This window comes from Lonchura striata, chromosome 7 (assembly GCF_050655825.1).
Source record: "Lonchura striata isolate lonStrDom1 chromosome 7, ASM5065582v1, whole genome shotgun sequence".
NCBI lineage: Eukaryota > Metazoa > Chordata > Aves > Passeriformes > Estrildidae > Lonchura > Lonchura striata.
The window spans coordinates 2,315,619-2,333,434 of NC_140709.1; the positions used below are offsets into that span (position 1 = coordinate 2,315,619).

General features: G+C 47.2%; 1 protein-coding gene across 2 annotated transcripts in view; it reads right to left on the bottom strand.

Annotated features, from left to right (window-relative positions):
- EPC2 (enhancer of polycomb 2) overlaps positions 1–17,329 on the bottom strand; it is a 37,455-nt gene extending 20,126 nt beyond the window's left edge. Inside the window, exons 1-2 of one of the 2 annotated variants that reach the window (XM_021535417.3) lie at positions 17,116–17,329; positions 1,963–2,122 (exon numbers count right to left, since the gene is read on the bottom strand). In XM_021535417.3, coding sequence (XP_021391092.2) covers positions 1,963–2,122; positions 17,116–17,268 — 313 coding nt within the window. In that variant the 5' untranslated portion in view covers positions 17,269–17,329. Of the gene's footprint in view, positions 1–1,962; positions 2,123–16,905; positions 17,012–17,115 lie in introns of those variants that run through there. The other variant, XM_021535418.3, reaches the window with a different exon arrangement.
- Between the last annotated feature and the right edge of the window lie 487 nt (positions 17,330–17,816).

The following is a 17,816-nucleotide window of genomic DNA, read 5'->3' on the forward strand; positions in this document are numbered from 1 at the left end:
CCCTCTTGTGCCAACAGCAGCAACCAGGCCTGAGCCAAGGCAGCAAATTGATAAACACTGAGGGTCACCCACGCAGAAAATGAAAGAGAAACTTCCTGCCAAAAAGTTCCTTTCAAGGATGACTGGAGTTAATTCCCCACTTAATGAACATTGTTTCATTGTTTCTGACTCATTTTCCATTCCCTTAGCTCTAATTTAGGTCCAAGTTAACCAACTTAATCTCTTTGCTAATTATCAATAACTTAAAATGCATCTCCATGCTACTGATGCTACAAATATTCTTGGAAAATTACGAAGCATGCTGGAATAATTAGAATAGTTCAAGGTTTTTTCTTTACATTGAACTCAGCATCACCTGTGTAGGTGCCACTGAGGTTGACCAACACCTGGAACTTTGCTTATTCACAAATTCCAGGCTTTACAAATAAATTTTCTCTGCTTGGAACCACTGATCTAAATAAACAAATGTAAAAAATATAAAAATCTTAGGCTACCAGAATCCCAGCAAAGCATGATTTGCCAGAAATACCCACCAGTAAGTATGGATTATAGTATGTGTCCTCCTGGCATTTTCTATCAGTTTACATAACTTCCCTGGCCAAAGTGGGTATTGCTGCTATTTGTGCTTTAAGTATTTAAACAGAATTTCTAAGCAGTTTATGCAGCATAAGGCTACTCACCTAGTCCAACCAGAGTATGTGGGAAAAATTATCTTGGAGCAGTATCTAGTATTTACCTTCAGCTCAAATACCTTCTGTAATTCGTCCAGAAAGACTGTGAGTCTCAGCAAGACAAAGAAAACTTTGGCATAATATATTTAACATTTTTAGACATGTTTATTAACAGTATTCACAGTGTTTCTGGCATGTCCAACAAAGAACAGAATAAAATACATTCCTCCACCACAGCTTGGTTTCAGTTCATTCAGCCTGCCTCGCTTCCAAGTTTGTTTCTTTTATTAAGGAGAGAAACAATTCCTTTTAGTTGATTTTTCTCCATCACCTCTATGGTCCCTATTGCATCACAGAGAACACCGAGTACATTATTTCCAAACTCACTCATTTTGTAAATAAATGGAAAAAATTGGACACTTCACCACGCTGGTGAGAAATGATGCAATAATTGAATCAAAGGTAACAGCTGGGAGGAATCCAAGTGCCCAACTAACCCCCTGAACCACATCCTGCAAAGGACAAACATGAACTGTGTGCCAAGGAACAACTAAACTGCAAGAGAGTCACTTGTCAACAGAACATCAACCAAACGAAGTGGGAAAATCATCCACAGCCCACAAGCTTAAATTAATGAGATTGTGTAAAACATAAGCCAAGTTCATGGAGAATATTTAGTTTTATCTATAAAAAAAACGCAGAGTTCCCTGCTGAAATGGAATTGCTCAGTTTTAGCCAAACTCAGAGAGAAGTGACTGTTACCCAGAACAGCCTGAAGCACAGTGGCAGCACAGCTGCCCTGCCAGAACTCTGTTATGAGCAGCAGGACAATGGCCGAGTTCATCACAAGAACTTTTCTGGTTTATGGATCTGCACTTAGAGAGAATTTTGGAGTTAACAGGTGAGCAGGACAACCTCTCTCCTGCCCCCTGCATCACTGTAAGCACCAGGAGGCAGCCAGGCAGCTTCAGCTACCCTTCCCAGGACTAGGAAGGACAAAACCACCAGAGTGAGCCTGGCTCAAGAATACTGGAGGCCCAAGAGCCAGGATGAGGCTCAGCAGCTGCTGCACATGGACAGAGCAACAGCACAGAGCCAGAGCCAGAGCCAGCAGCAGAACCCCCACCTTCACCAGGCACACAATTCTTCCAGAACTTGAGGAGATACTGGAATTTACATCTAGAAATGGATCTCTGAGCACTGTAGCAGCTCTGACATCAAGAAAAGCTTCCTCAGGTTAAATAAGGAGGGGCTGAACAGACCCCACAACAATCCCAGTGCTGGAACTCACGTTGGATGTGGATGAACTGCTTTGGTTGCTTGAACTCTCCTTTGTACAGACGATTGTAGTAGTTGACATTGCTCTCTGCTTCAGGGACTGGGATAACCATGCTCTCCTTCTTTTCTCTGAAAACTTGCTGTGCTGAGATGGCCCGTTGCAAATGATGTTCCTGCAAGGGGAGAACAACAGAGTTCATTTAAGTATCTGTACAAAGTGCATGTAAAGACAGCCAGCCTTTTCTCCCACTGTTTTCCTACAGGATAACAGAGAGGAGGCTTTGCTGGGTTTTAGAGGCCAGCAGGATGCCTGGTCCCAGGTGTGTTCTCCATCTTTTAGGGTTCCTAACTGATGGGGATCTTAAAACTGCAGTGAATGAACTAGAAACAGATGAGGAGAACCCTTTGCTCAGACACAGCTCCCACCTTCCACCAGACTGGGAAAAAGACAAACAATCAAACTTTACAAAATAACCTCAGCAGAAAATCAGGGCTGGGGAAAGCCATACCCACCCAAACCCGTCAGAAAGAAAATTGGTTGCAAGATCAGGCCTTTAAAGTCAAAAGAATTGTGATTTTCATCATTCCTGTCTACCCAGCAATCCCTACTGGCCTGCTGTTAGAAGTTTAGCAAGTTAAGAGCAACAGAAAGAAAAGTTCTCACAGAATAACACCTGAAAAGCAAGGACTCCCCAAACAGGTATCCCTTCATTTTATTCTTATGGGACAAAAGTCACAAATTCCAAAGAATCACTTCAGGTGAAACAGAGATCACAATAAATGTAGCAGGTCACAAAGATTTTTTTTTCCCTACATAATTTTATTAGTTAATTTATTAGTAAGCTCAGTGACAACCATCTACTTTTGTGAGTCAGAGCTAAGCTGTAACTTCCCTCCTGAAAGACTTTTCATGTTAAATTGAAACCACTAAAAAATGTCTCAGGTTAAGACACCAAGGCTGCCTTCTGTGTGTCCACGGGAGTGCCATTCCTCACCAGGACAGATCTCAGATCCTCACAGCCCCTGGGAAATGTGAATTACCAAGTTCTCCAATCAGTATAAACCAAGCCAAGTGCAGTTTCCCAGCAAAGGAACCAGGAGTGGAACCTGGAATGACGGTTTCATTCTGCTTTTTCTGTTCTTCCCCAAAGTCTCCCAGATTTGAGGGGAGGGAGGGTGAGCAGAATATCAACTGGAAATCCAAGCTCAGCTTTGTCACAGATCCATGGGACCTTACTTTGCCTGTCCCAGGGGCTGCAGGTTGTCCCCAGTCATGCCCACACACCCCAGTGCTGGGAACAGCACTTGTTTGAGCAGGGAAAAACACACACACACACAAAAAAGGCTTTGCTGCTCTCTGCTCCTCCCTCTGGCTTTCCAGGGTGCCCCTCCCCACAGTTAACACTCCCAAGAGGCCAGGATCAACACCAGCAATGGGAAGGTGCCAGCATTCCAGTGCCTGGCTGGCACTGCAGCCTGGCACACACGGCAGTCTGGCACTCATGCACTCTGCTACCCACTTGGAAATTCTCTCAAGAACAAGATTTCTTCCTCTTTAACTCGACAGAACGGTGTTCTTAAAAAGGGGGAGTGAAAGCAAACCCTTTTAAAATATGTAAATGATACTTAATAAATGATCCCTTTGAAATGTTAAGATTTACAGAAACACAAATAATGCAATTCCTGCAAAAGCAGGGCAGCTTTGGGAATCTCCTGCAGCAGATGAAGCAACATTAAATCAATCAGGCTCCCAAGTGAGTGCTATTAGAATTAAGACAAGCATGCAATCCAATAGCTGCTGTGATCTGCCTGCGTTACTCCACACTGAGTAAATCTGTCACTCCACCATTAAAATGTGTCTTGGAGAGCTTGGCAGTGCTGAGCAATTCAACTACGCAGAGATGGTTTCATTACTGGGCTGCTTTCAACTGCTGTCCCTGGAGCTGTGTACCAACAGCCCACAGCACAGAGCTGCTGGAAGGAAGGCTTGATCTGTCCAAAATTCAGAACACCTTTTGGTTCTGCAGCCCACTGAAGGGTAACTGAGATGAGGGATTCAGGCTGGAGCTCCCAAGGAAGGCTGACAATAGCTGTTAGTACTCATTTCACTATAAAAAGCCTTGGAGCAGAGCACAGCTTTCAAACAGAGATTTCAGCTTTCAGCACTGCTGCTGTCACTCCTCGAACAGCAGAGTTCCAAAACACATGGATAAGCTATGTCAATTTTCAAATTAGGGGGGGAAACCTCAAATCTTTCTGCTGAGCATCAAGTACAGGAAAACTGAAACTTGAACCCCTGAAACAATTCTGGTGGTTTAAACAAACCATGAAGATCTTTAAAGAAAAGTTGGGTCAATTAAATGGATTAATTAACCCTGAAGTAGTGTTTTTACAGATAGATTTATCACCAGCACAACTTTTGGTCTAGTTTTCACTTTCCTCTGATGGTTTTGAAAGACATACAGTATTTTAAGCTCACACTTTGTTCTGCAGTAGCACAGATACAAAGTTCCTACACAAAATAAAGGAGTATTAGAGAACCAGTGATGACAGCAAACAGAACGTGCTGCCATGGGAATAAAAAGGGACCCCTGACAAAGAGTGATTACCCATTAATCCTTAAAAAGCACATCCAGACCTTTCTCTCCAGTATGAAGACAAAATTTCAAACAAACACAGCTTAGACTGGGCTATTTCTTCAACCAGCAGCATTAGAGAGATATAAATGTTTAGTGTGTGTAACACTGTTGCCTGAGCACATTTACACATTAAACCAGAGCTGCTCTCTGAATTCCTCTGAAATGCCACAATCCTTGCTTCCATTGCTCCTCAGGAGGAAAAAAACCCCAAAAATTCCTGCCATCCTGGTACCTAAAATACTCAGTTTTGGTTGCAGACATTCAGAGCCAGGCTCCGTGTCCAGCTGAGGGCAAGGTACCTTCACTGCCATTCCCTTCATCCCTGAAGCCTCACAGATTTCATGTTCCCTCTCAACTTCCTAGCTGGGAGTTTCTTCACGACAAAACAGAGGCAAACATCAGTAATAATCAGGTATTGATCCTCTTACCCTGAAGTTATTTTTGTCAAGCTGTAAGGCAAACGGTGATCAATACTGAATGGTACTTTTTACATATTTTTTACCAGTATCATGGAATCACAGAAGAGCTTGGGTTGAAATCATCTCCTTCCAGCCCCTGCCATGAGCAGGGATGCCCCAAACTGCTCCTAATTCCTTTTATCCCACAAACCAGAGCTCCTGGACCCTACAGACCAGGCTGGGTTTTCCTTAATCTTTAAGTCCCCTCCTGCCACCCCCAGGTAATCTCCGAGAAACAGAGTTTATCAAACTTTGAATAACTGCAAGTTTTTTGGTTGAGCATGGTTGGAGATGCCCATGGCTTTAAAAACTTCACACTGAAAAGTTCATCTTAAATGCCAAACTCCAGGGAGCAATTCCATATTGGATACAAACCCCTAGGCAACAAAGCTTTAGGACTAAATTAACCTTTTCCCATCTTCATTCCTTACACCACATAAGCAAAGCTACACCTCCTTAGGTTGTTTCACTGCTTTAACCCCATAGCTCTCCATACAAGTAGGATGGAAAAGTGAATTTATCAACAAATTTGTCAATTTATCAACAAATTTGTTAATTTTTCCTACTCAAGCTATTTCTAGGCCAATCTGGAGTCAGCCTTCCAACCTACCTGCGCCAAGAACAGAATTAAAACTAAGAAAACAATTCAAATGTACTAAATATTTCACTTGTTAAACATTCCATTCAAATTGGGCAATTTTTTTTTTAAAGGACATTTTTATCTTTAATATTGAGATTCAGAAAGTAGAGAATTGCAGTGGGAATGTGCAGACTCATCTTGCAAAGTCTCCAGCACAGCGAGTAACACCTCTTGACAGCACTTCCAGAAAAAAAGTGTCAGAAAGCTCAAAAGCTAATTTGGTCAGAAGCCTCCCTGCCTTGGAAAGCCTCAGCCCCATCTCCTCCCTCTCTGCACACAAACACTTTTTTTAGATAAGATTCCCAAGAGCAGAAGTGTAAACTCAAGCAGCAGCTTTTGTTTTCTTGTGGAGTTAACCCTTTCAATCCTACAGAGCTGCTTCCCCCTCTTCCCCTCCCTCTGCTCTGGGATGTAGAGGACAAGTGAAACAAGGAGTCACCCACAGAGCAGGAAATCAGCGTGTGCACCACAAGAATTCCCACCCTTGAGAGCTGAAACCCACTGCTTCATTTCCAATTTATTTTGAAAAACAAGCACTTCAGTCATTAGCAAAGTTGATAACATGCATTTTTCTACTGATTTGATAAAGACTTAATCTAATCAGGAATCAGAGCTGTTTCCTCTTGCATAGAGTGTCCCTTTAGAACACTGGATTAATTAACAAGTAATGCAAGGCACTGGGAAAACCACAAAAATCCAAATATTGAGTGGAAACCAACACACCAAACAAAGGCTTTCGAGGACAACTGCACTCAGTTTCCCTAAGGAGGTTCCAACACTCGGTGCAAGGAAGCTGGAGGAAACCCACAACCACAAGGGCTCGTGGAATCACTTCTCAGTTTCACTTTTGGCCATATCAAGCTTTTCCAACATGATATCCCCCACCCTTTCTTAAAAAAACAAATAATCACAAGAACCACCTGCCCCACACTTGTCTTCCAGGCTGCTGAACTGTGTCTATGGGCCAAAAAAATGTCCTACGGGTTGGCTGCTCTTACTGACTCAGTGAGGGGAGGGAGGCAGGGGAAAGTGACTCCAATGGGGCTGCACCATCCTAACAATTCACACAGGTCCCTGGAATGGGTGAAATTCCACTTGTGAGGGTGGGCAGCCCTGGCACATGTGCCCAGAGCAGCTGGGGCTGCCCCTGGATCCCTGGCAGTGCCCAAGGCCAGCTTGGAGCAGCCTGGGACAGTGGGAGGTGTCCCTGCCATGGCAGCGGTGGCACTGGATGGGATTTGAGTCCCTTCCAACCCAAACCAGGCTGGGATTCCCTGAGTTTCCCATCTCTTTCTTCCCTTTCCCAGTTTTTAACAACTGCAACTTCCCAAGGCAGCACCAAAGCCAAACCAACCTGGGACTACTTCACACCCAAATCCCGGGATTACAGCCCAGCCCCTGAAGGCATCTATGGATGTTGGATCGAGCCAAGAAAGAGCCCCCAACACTCCCGAGCCCTGCAGCCCTGGGTGACCCCTCAGCACCCCTGGGTGACCCCTCAGCACCCCTGGGTGACACCTCAGCACCCCTGGGTGACACCTCAGCACCCCTGGGTGACCCCTCAGCACCCCTGGGTGACCCCTCAGCACCCCTGGGTGACACCTCCTGTCCAGGTGAAGATGTCCCCAGAGAGGAGGTGTGAGGCTGAAAGAGGAAAGCTCCAGACTGTACCAAACAATGCCCAGGAATTTCTTCTCCCTCTGGGGTCCCGGTGAAGCCCTTCAGGACACGAGGGTGGCAGCCAGCCCACAGAGCCTGAGCAAGGACAGGGACAGTGACACGAGCACACGTCACAACCATTGGTGTGTTTCTTTCTGCAGCAGCCAAGAGAAAAGGAATAAACGTTTCTTTAAATAACTTTAATTCTGAAAAAGGAAGCAATGCCATTTCAAGCATTCCATGTCAAATTGGACAGGAATCAACTGGGAGATATCCCAAATATCACCCCAAGTGCACCATGTCTGAGACCATGAGCAATCTCTCATCCCTGTAAATAATGATTACTCACCATCTATGAACATATGGACACACAACTGTCACTGGCTATGAAACATCAAAAACCTCACAGCAACTAAAACTCTGTATTTTAAAGATACAATTATTTACCCAGGTTCCCAATCTATCAAAATATGACTATAAATTAATTATTAGAAATCAAATTATTGTTATAACAATAAATTTAATTATTAAAAAATCCTTTTGGAAAAGTTGCTTAGGTACTAGAAGAAAAAGTTGTATTTACTGAGGAGTGGGATTTTTCTTCCAAAAATAGTTTTATGAGAATATTGTTACAAATAATGTAACATGTAGTCCAAAGAGCTCCCTGGGACACACTGGTATCACTCCCAAGGTAAAAAATGATTCTGTTAGGAATCTTGATTATCCCAGTCCAAGCAGGACGGCAAGGCCCTGACCTAGAGAAATATTCTCTCATTTTCCATGTCATGAACCCCACGATGCATTTTTAAAGGCCGAGACTCCCCAGCAAGGAGCCAACCCAATTTCATCCAGGGAACCCAAAGTCTGTGTGCTGCTGGCTGCTCTCACCAACACCTCCACGTGCCTGTGAGTCACAGAACGCTCCTTGGAGAGCCACCAGGAGGGAGAGCTGGAAATTCTCCAGCAGGAGCTGCCAGGAGACCACAGCACCTCTCCCTCTCCTCTGCACTCTGTTCCTGTGGGGCACATCATACCCTGATTTTATCCTCAGTTTTTATTTAACTGAGCACACACACCTACAGCAGGGAATTTGGATTTTACAGAGTTTTTAAACAAATGGTGTTTTCATCGCCAAAGTGATGCTACATGGAGGGCTGGACACCTGAGGAACCACACAGAAATCCTTCATGTTATAATTAAAAACAATGTCAAGATTGGTTCTACAGCTTGGACAATTTAGGAAAAGGTTAGAGAAATTAAAACGCACATATAGTAATTGATAGAAATCAAAATTATTAAAAAATAACTACAAAATTCCATTTTAAACCAAATACCTTTAACTCAAGAAACCTTTTTTTTTTTTTCTTTTTTTAGTATCAGCACCTCCCTTAATTCTCCAGTCTCAGGATACCACTGCAGACAGAGTGGTTTGTTTACATCCAAGTCTGGCACAGGGAATCCGACATCACCGGGATGCTTCAGAGTAGAAACAGTTTGTTTTATGCAACACACACTGGTCTAAGATCCACCAAGTGTGAGCTGCAGCCAGAAAAACGGCACAAAGCTGAGAAAAACAAATTATAAATTCCAATGTAAACAACAGCAAACGACAACTCCAGAAAGGGGGAGGAAAGGAGTTTGTTTCTGCTGGCTGAGAAGTGATCCGTGGCTGAAGTGCTCCGTGTGTCCCGGGGGACAGGAGCAGAGAGGAGCTCACTGATAGGGAAATGTGATGGGAAACGGCATCACCAACACAGAAATTCACTGATAGGGAAATGTGATGGGAAACGGCATCACCAACACAGAAATTCACTGATACAGAAATGTGATGGGAAATGGCATCACCAACACAGAAATTCACTGATACAGAAATGTGATGGGAAATGGCATCACCAACACAGAAATTCACTGATAGGGAAATGTGATGGGAAACGGCATCACCAACACAGAAATTCACTGATAGGGAAATGTGATGGGAAATGGCATCGCCAACACAGAAATTCACTGATACAGAAATGTGATGGGAAATGGCATCACCAACACAGAAATTCACTGATAGGGAAATGTGATGGGAAACGGCATCACCAACACAGAAATTCACTGATACAGAAATGTGATGGGAAATGGCATCACCAACACAGAAATTCACTGATAGGGAAATGTGATGGGAAATGGCATCACCAACACAGAAATTCACTGATAGGGAAATCTGATGGGGAAATGGCATCACCAACACAGAGAAATTCACTGATACAGAAATGTGATGGGAAATGGCATCACCAACACAGAGAAATTCACTGATAGGGAATTGTGATGGGAAATGGCATCACCAACACAGAAATTCACTGATACAGAAATCTGATGGGAAAATGGCATCACCAACACAGAAATTCACTGATACAGAAATGTGATGGGAAATGGCATCACCAACACAGAAATTCACTGATACAGAAATGTGATGGGAAATGGCATCACCAACACAGAGAAATTCACTGATAGGGAATTGTGATGGGAAATGGCATCACCAACACAGAGAAATTCACTGATACAGAAATCTGATGGAAAATGGCATCACCAACACAGAAATTCACTGATATGGAAATCTGATGGGAAAATGGCATCACCAACACAGAAATTCACTGATAGGGAAATCTGATGGGGAAATGGCATCACCAACACAGAGAAATTCACTGATATGGAAATCTGATGGAAAACGGCATCACCAACACAGAAATTCACTGATACAGAAATCTGATGGGAAATGGCATCACCAACAGGGGAGAGCCACCAAGAGAAGCTGAGCAAATCTCCAAATGAAGATGGCACAAAGACGTCCCACACTGAACTATTTTGCCAATGGGGGAGAGCTGAACACCCAGAATTTGAGAGACCAGAGGTGGAAATGTATTAATCACAATTAGAAAATAATCAATTCCAATTAGAATTATACAAAGGAAATCATGGAAATTAAGAAGTCAGACTTTTTTTCTGCAAATTTCTGCTCCCTCACATTTACAGCACTTCACCTGTCATGGACAGGGAGAGTATTTTAATCCATTTCAGCCCCACTACACTGTGATTATTATACATTAACAAGTAGGAATTAGCAAAATGGATCAAAAATCAAAGCTTTTAAATAGTATCTTCTCAAATACTTTATTACTTTGACTCGGAACTAGTCAACAATACTCTCAAAATTATGACAATCCATACTGATAATACTTTTAGTCTCACAAAATTATTTTTCCTACCTCTTACACCCTTTTACATACAGGAATTCAGTTCTAGTTCCATTCTTCTCTACTTGTTATAGAAACTTCAGTTCTACGATTGATCTTCACCTCCACTGGCTTTTAGGAGACCCAAGGTTTATGTAAATATTAAATGAGTTATTTACCCAAGATGAAGTGTTGGAATTATAAATATGCTATGGCATAAACAAGGCATTGTTTATTAGCCTTGTTGGCAAAAAAAGTTACAAATAACCTTTTGAACATCTAGCATCAGTCAAAATGATCTTTCTCGTGAAAAATAATTAAGAACAGAGGTTACTATAAGCAGATTTAACGTCTGTTGATCCAAATTGTTCAAGCAGGACATTTCAACTGGTTTCAGTCAAAACAGAAATTGTACCAAGCTGCTTCCTGCTCAGTTTTGCCAAGCAGGAGCACTGTGAAGTCTGGCACTCTGTAAATCCAAGGAAACCCGAGCGATTTCTTTCCAAGGCTTCCTCAAATTGAAGGAAAAGGAAGGAGTGCTCGCTGCGTTTGAGACACCCCGGAGCTGAGCCATTCAGCTCGTCCCAAGCGCTCTCCTAAGCTTTTGTCATGGAATTCCCCCTCCTGCCGAGCAGCCCTTCCACCAGGGAAAGTTCCCGCATAATGACCCGAGGGTGACTCAATGACCGGCTGTCCCTGCGCTGCTCCAGGGCCGCGGGCACCCCGAGCCGCCGGGCAGCCCTGCCCGCTGAGCCCGCCTGCGGCAAGAGCGCGGCTTTATCTAAACCATGCCGGGACAGGGCTGAGCCCATCTCACCTCACATCCCTACCCCCAAAGGAAGGACGATACTCGGTCCCACGCTGGCTGTCAGCGCCCTTTAGCAACACCCCAAAAAGCAGAGTGGCCCCTCTACCTGCAGGTGGGCTCCTCTGGCTCAGCTCCAGCTTAAAAGCACACTCGGAGATCAATGACATTTGTCCCGGGCTAAGCAGATATCCCAAGCACTTGTGACGGGTTTGCTGATAGGTGTTAATGTGATAAATCCTAATAAACTGCTCGTGAGGTGGAGACCTAAGAGCAAATCTTGGTGGTGTTTAACTTCAGCCACAACAAATTAAACGCGGAGCTCCTCAGTTTGAGAGCTCTCCAGAGCTCAGCTGATCGAGGTTAATTCTGATTCACCGCTATCAAACGGGACATTAAACACGGCCCGGAGATTGTGCAGGTGACAGCACAGCAAGGATAAAGGACCAGAAAACTGAAATAATGCCGGGAAATAGAACTGAAATGTGCACTTGGGAGGAACATCACTGCACAGGGCAACGGGACTCAGAGGGAGGGAGCAAAGTACAGGAGATGAAGGCAGGGAAAGATCTCAAACAAAACTGAAGTTCAAAACTCTGTAAATAAAAATCACAGCCCAGCATTTCGCTGCCTAATGCCAAACATACTTCAGTAATCTCAGCAACCTCCAAATACTCCCCAAGTAAGTAAATAAATACAGGTGTTTAATCTAACTGAGGAATAACTCACCCTGGGAATTTTATTTCCCCAGCAGATAACCCGGCTGATTTTAGTCAAACAAACCCAATTCCTTTCCTAAGCAAAGCATGCTCTTCATTTCAGCTGGTTTTGCATGGAAATACAATCCTTGGAGTTTCTCACTAGATTCCCATGCAGTCTTTCCAAGGGATTTCTGTTTTACAGAATATTTGCATGGTTGGAGCTGAAGTTATCCTCTGTTGGCCTCCAGTTTTTCTCACTGCTGTCTGGGCTTCTTTGTTCTACAAAGCCTCTCGTTTGTAGGAACTTCGAGGGTTCAACCACAGGTTATGAGTGCACAGCCCACACACAAACATCCAGTTAAGAGCAGGTTCTGTCCATGTGGGCAGAGATTTATGTGTACTTGTGTTTTTAAACCCACACCTGAGTGCATCAGCCAGCACCAGGCAGCTACTTCTGAGCAGCAGCTTAAGTAAATCCTCACACATTTTATAGTCTCCCAGTTCCCTGTAGCAGAGGGAAATATTCATTATGGATATTTCTGCTGATACAGTTTAACAGCAAAACCAGGACTTGTGCAAAGCTAAAAGCTTCCTGCTTTGAAAAGAGAATGAAAAAGCTGTTCCAGGAGCATCACCAGCTCCAGGACACCTCAAAGCCCGATGATGAGCACTTCAAGTTCCAGCATCACACAAGAAATTGAATGCACTAAGGAAAAAAAAAATCAAGTTAAGTACTTCCAGAAGTGAACGTTGTATTCAATGATGAGAGAAGGCTCATCCCGAGGTGATCCCTGAAGGGCTGGGAAGGAAAGTCCCTTCCCACGGGTACGGTGTCAGCATTTCTGCAGTGCCAAAGCACGTCCTTAAGTTGCCATTCCTGCACTTTTGCTCTCTACCCTCAGGCCTGTGATGCCGTGCCAAGCTGCAGTGTAAATGAACGGATGTGCAAACAAGCACTGAGATGAAGGCTCAGATAGCTCTGACCAGGCAATCCCGGGATCACCCATTACCATCGCATTTTCAGCTTCCTCACACCTCAGGTGAATTCACTTCCCAGAGCCTCCCGTGTGAATGTGCCTCATTACCAAGCAGGATTTCCCCTCACAATGTGCAACTCAGCAATCGCCAGTAATAGGCATTCAAATAAAAACACAGTTATGTGGTAAGAAACAAACCCAGGGCTTATCTATTCTGCAACTTTCTCCCTTTCCAGTCAAAACAATTCATTAGCATTAGCAAATACGAGTCTTACTCAACAGGAAAAAAACAAGTGTCCCCTGCTCAGTTTCTGAACTCCCGAAAGGACACTTTCCTGCTTCTGGTTAACAACGAGCGCTCTCTCACATGAGTTCAAAAACAAACCCACACCATTTTCTTCTTCAGGTTTCATTTAGAGTAAATGATAAACATTTGTAACATAAACATGCTACAGAAAAGAACCTAATTCTTTCACAGCTGGAATCTCCAAGTGAGAGAAATGAGCTGCTGATTTGTGAAACGCTGCGAGTAGATATAAATCTCCGAGATACTCATACAGAAACAGTTCCAGAATATTCATCAAGAATAAATGGACCAAAATCTGCACTTCTGAATGCACAAAAGATCAATCACCAACTAATGAAACCACATGCCTGCAACGGAGAGGCTGAATCGTAAAGAACAGGGCAGACATGTCACCCAAGCGTTTTAAATCCTGCAAATCTGTAAATAATGATGATTTCCAGTGGAATATATCCCAGAAGGTGCTGTCTGACCCGTGACAACTTTCTGGTGCCACCAAGGCTTCCCAAAGGGCGGCACTGGGAGGAGAGCAGCGTCCTGGGGCCAGAGGAGCACGAGGTTTGTGGCTCTGAACAGCAGATGGAGAACAGCAGCCACCCCGAGGCTGCAAACAACTTCCACTCGGGAAAAAAAGGCCGTGAGACACCACAGAAATTGAGGGGCAGGAATGAGTGTGCAGAGATGTCTCTCTCCCTCCAAAAAGTCCCCTTCCAAATACATCAAATCGATCACAGCAGTACTTGCTACGAATTAATGCTGTTTAGATATTTGTCAAATATTTAACTATTGTCACCCGCAACAGCCATTCCTAGAAGGGATTTCATATAATTTTTTTAAAAGTACAATTAAGAATTATCTGTGCTACACTGGGAGAAGCACAAGCCATGAATGAAACCATCACCACATGGCAATAATCTGAACAATCTAAGAATAGCAGTTTATAATCTTGCCTGGCTGATGCATCTCGCACTATGTTTATGTATTGCTTCAGTCGTTTCATTTTGAGACTATTACATAATATATCAAACACAGCCACATGTCAGGGCTGAGAAAACAAACCTCACTCACACAGAAAAACAACTTTTTAGGACAACACTCAGGTAGTTTTATTGAAGTAGAAATCTAATCTTCCCAATCATTTAAGAAGCCCATAAGCAGCTTGTTTGCTTGAACTCTTAGAGCAATTTTCCATTAACAACTTTATTTTAAACATGATTTATCAAAATAACAGCAAATTTAAAGAATTAATTTAAATATTAAATGCAACTTTTGAGGCTGAGAAAACCAAATTAGTCTCCAATACTGCTTCATTAGAACCCCAGTGCTGTTCCTTTTAACTACAATCCAGCTTCTAGCAGCATTACTCTCGGGGAATTCCTGAGGTTTTGATCACAATGTGAACACAGTAAATTAAAAAATAAAAGCTCACCATAATACGACAAAGGATTGCTTTTAATACCAACAGTCAGGTGAGAAAAAGCAACGAGGAAAGCATGGAGCCTCCTTTGACAGCTGTAACCTCGGAAAAGCCAATCCACAGGCACAGAGGTTTGGCCGAGGCGGAGACACGGATTCATTGAGGAAATTCTGGAGGGTGCATTTACTATCGGCTCTGCAAGTACAGACACATCAGGCGACAGCCTCTGTCTGAGCTTACACAACTCCCAGGAGCAGAAAATAAACCTTACTCTTACAGAAAAGTGTTTGAAGATCAGCAGGACAAAGCAGCACATTCAGAGGACACCAGAACTGCGGGCAAGCGTTCTCAAAGCTGTCCTGCTGCTCACCAAAACCGCCAGAAACTTATGTTTACCTCAGCGCACAAAAGCTTTGCCACCCTTTAACACTACGAGCAGAACACACATCACACGTCCAGGCTGAACACCGGCCAGGTGATTTGGAAATAACATTAAAGCTCCAACGCTTCACGCAACGCCTCTGCCGAGAGATGCACTGCGAGCAGCAGCACAAACCATCGGTGTTAAATAACTCCGAGCAGCACCGGGGGTGGCTGCAGGAACGCAGACACTGTCCCACAGCGGGAGCCAAAGCTGCTGTGTGCCCTCGGCCCCACATGTGCACAGTGTGTGTGTGTGTGCCCTCAGCCCCACATGTGCACAGTGTGTGTGTCCTCAGCCCCACATGTGCACAGTGTGTGTGCCCTCAGCCCCACATGTGCACACTGTGTGTGTGTGTATGTGTCCTCAGCCCCACATGTGCACCGTGTGTGTGTCCTCAGCCCCACATGTGCACACTGTGTGTGTGTGTGTCCTCAGCCCCAAATGTGCAGTGTGTGTGCCCTCAGCCCCACATGTGCACACTGTGTGTGTGTGTATGTGTCCTCAGCCCCACATGTGCACCGTGTGTGTGTCCTCAGCCCCACATGTGCACCGTGTGTGTGTCCTCAGCCCCACATGTGCACCGTGTGTGTGTGTGTGTGTGTCCTCAGCCCCACATGTGCACTGTGTGTGTCCTCAGCCCCACATGTGCAGTGTGTGTGTGTGTGTGTCCTCAGCCCCACATGTGCACTGTGTGTGTGTGTGCCCTCAGCCCCACATGTGCACAGTGTGTGTGTGCCCAGAGCCCCACATGTGCAGTGTGTGTGTGCCCAGAGCCCCACATGTGCAGTGTGTGTGTGCCCTCAGCCCCACATGTGCAATGTGTGTGTGTGTGTGTGTGCCCTCAGCCCCACATATGCACAGTGTGTGTGTGTGTGTGCCCAGAGCCCCACATGTGCACTGTGTGTGTGCCCTCAGCCCACATGTGCAGTGTGTGTGTGTGTGTGTGTGCCCAGAGCCCCACATGTGCAGTGTGTGTGTGTGTGCCCTCAGCCCCACATGTGCACAGTGTGTGTGTGTGTGTGTGCCCAGAGCCCCACAAGTGCACACAGTGTATGTGCAGTGTGTGTGCCCTCAGCCCCACATGTGTACTGTGTGTGTGCCCTCAGCCCCACATGTGCAGTGTGTGTGTGTGTGTCCTCAGCCCCACATGTGCAGTGTGTGTGTGCCCTCAGCCCCACATGTGCACAGCGTCTGCACCAAGCGCGGGCACTGACAGCAGCCCAAACCCCACACGGAGCTGCCGCCGGGCTCGGGCACACCCGGCCGGAGCAGAGGGACAGCGGGCAAAGGCAGGAGCCGGCCCGGAGCCGCTCGTTCCCTGCGGAGCGGCTCAGCACAGCACCCAGCACTTTCACACCGCCGCCACCGCCTCCCCGGCTCCAGCCCGAGCGACTTGACAGCCGCTCACAACAGCGCCGGCAGCAGTAGTATCAGCTTCAGTCCACAACGCGCCGAGCACCCCGAGCCGCTCCGCCCGGCCGGCATCCCGAGCCCGCTGCAGACGCCCGGCATCCGCAGCCGCTCCGGCACCCCGCGCACCCCGCGCCGGCAGCCCGGCTCCGGCGCTCCGCTCCGGCGCTCCGAGCTGACACCCCGCGCTGACACCCCGAGCCGGCTCCGGCGCGCCGCACGCTCGGCGCTCTGCCATCCCGCGCCCCGCCGGGCAGCCCGCCCCGGCCCGGCCCGGCCCGTCCCGCCGAGCCCCCCCGCTCACCCGCGCCCGGGACGCGCAGCAGAAGATGGCGGACGGCGGCAGGGCCCGCTCGCGGCGCCGGACCGCGGCTTACGCTGCGCCGTTTGCGCAGCGCCCCGAGCGCCCCGCGGCGGAGCGAGCGTAGCGCGCTTGGTGAATACCGGCGGCCGGTTCCCCGTGCGGGGGGTGCCTGTAAACAATGGTGCCCCCCCTTGCGCCGCGCTCCCTTACCGATTCTTCCTCCTTCTCCATCCCCGTGGGCATCTGCGGCACGGCCCGGTTGATGGAGACGCAGTCGTTGAGGTCGGGCATGTCCTTGCCGCGGTAGATGGGCAGCGGTTTGGCGGCGTCTAGCGCCCGGGCGCGGAAGGAGAGTTTGCTCATTGTCTCCCCCTCACAATAACACCCCGGGGCCGGGCGGGCGGGGGGGGGGGGGGGGGGGCCTTCAGTGCGGCCTCGCCGCCGCCTCCCAGCCGCTCCCGCGCCGCGCCCGCGCCACCATGGAGAGTCCCGCCGCCCCGGCGCAGCTCCCGGCGGGGCCGCCCGTAGCCCGCAGCGCACGCCCCGCAGCCCTAGATCCGCGCCGGGCTCGCTCGGTCCGCTCCCTGCGCCATGGCAAACATGGCGGACATTAACCACAGCCGCTCGGCCCTCCCGGCAGCCCGCGCGGCGGGAGCGGCGCTGCGCGCGCAGCCGAGGGCGGGAGGCTGAGGGAGCCTCGGGAGCCTGAGGGGGGCGGCGGGACCGGGCGGCAGCGGAGCGCGCCGGGCGTCCCGGCGAGGAGCCGCGCTGTCCCCGCGCTGTCCCCGCGCTGTCCCCGCGCTGTCCCTGCAGCCTCCGCTGGGTCCCGCTGTCTCCCTGCCGTGCCCCCGCGGTGTCCCCACAGTGTCTCCGCTGTCTCTCCGCAGTATTCCCGTGTTGTCCCAACAGTC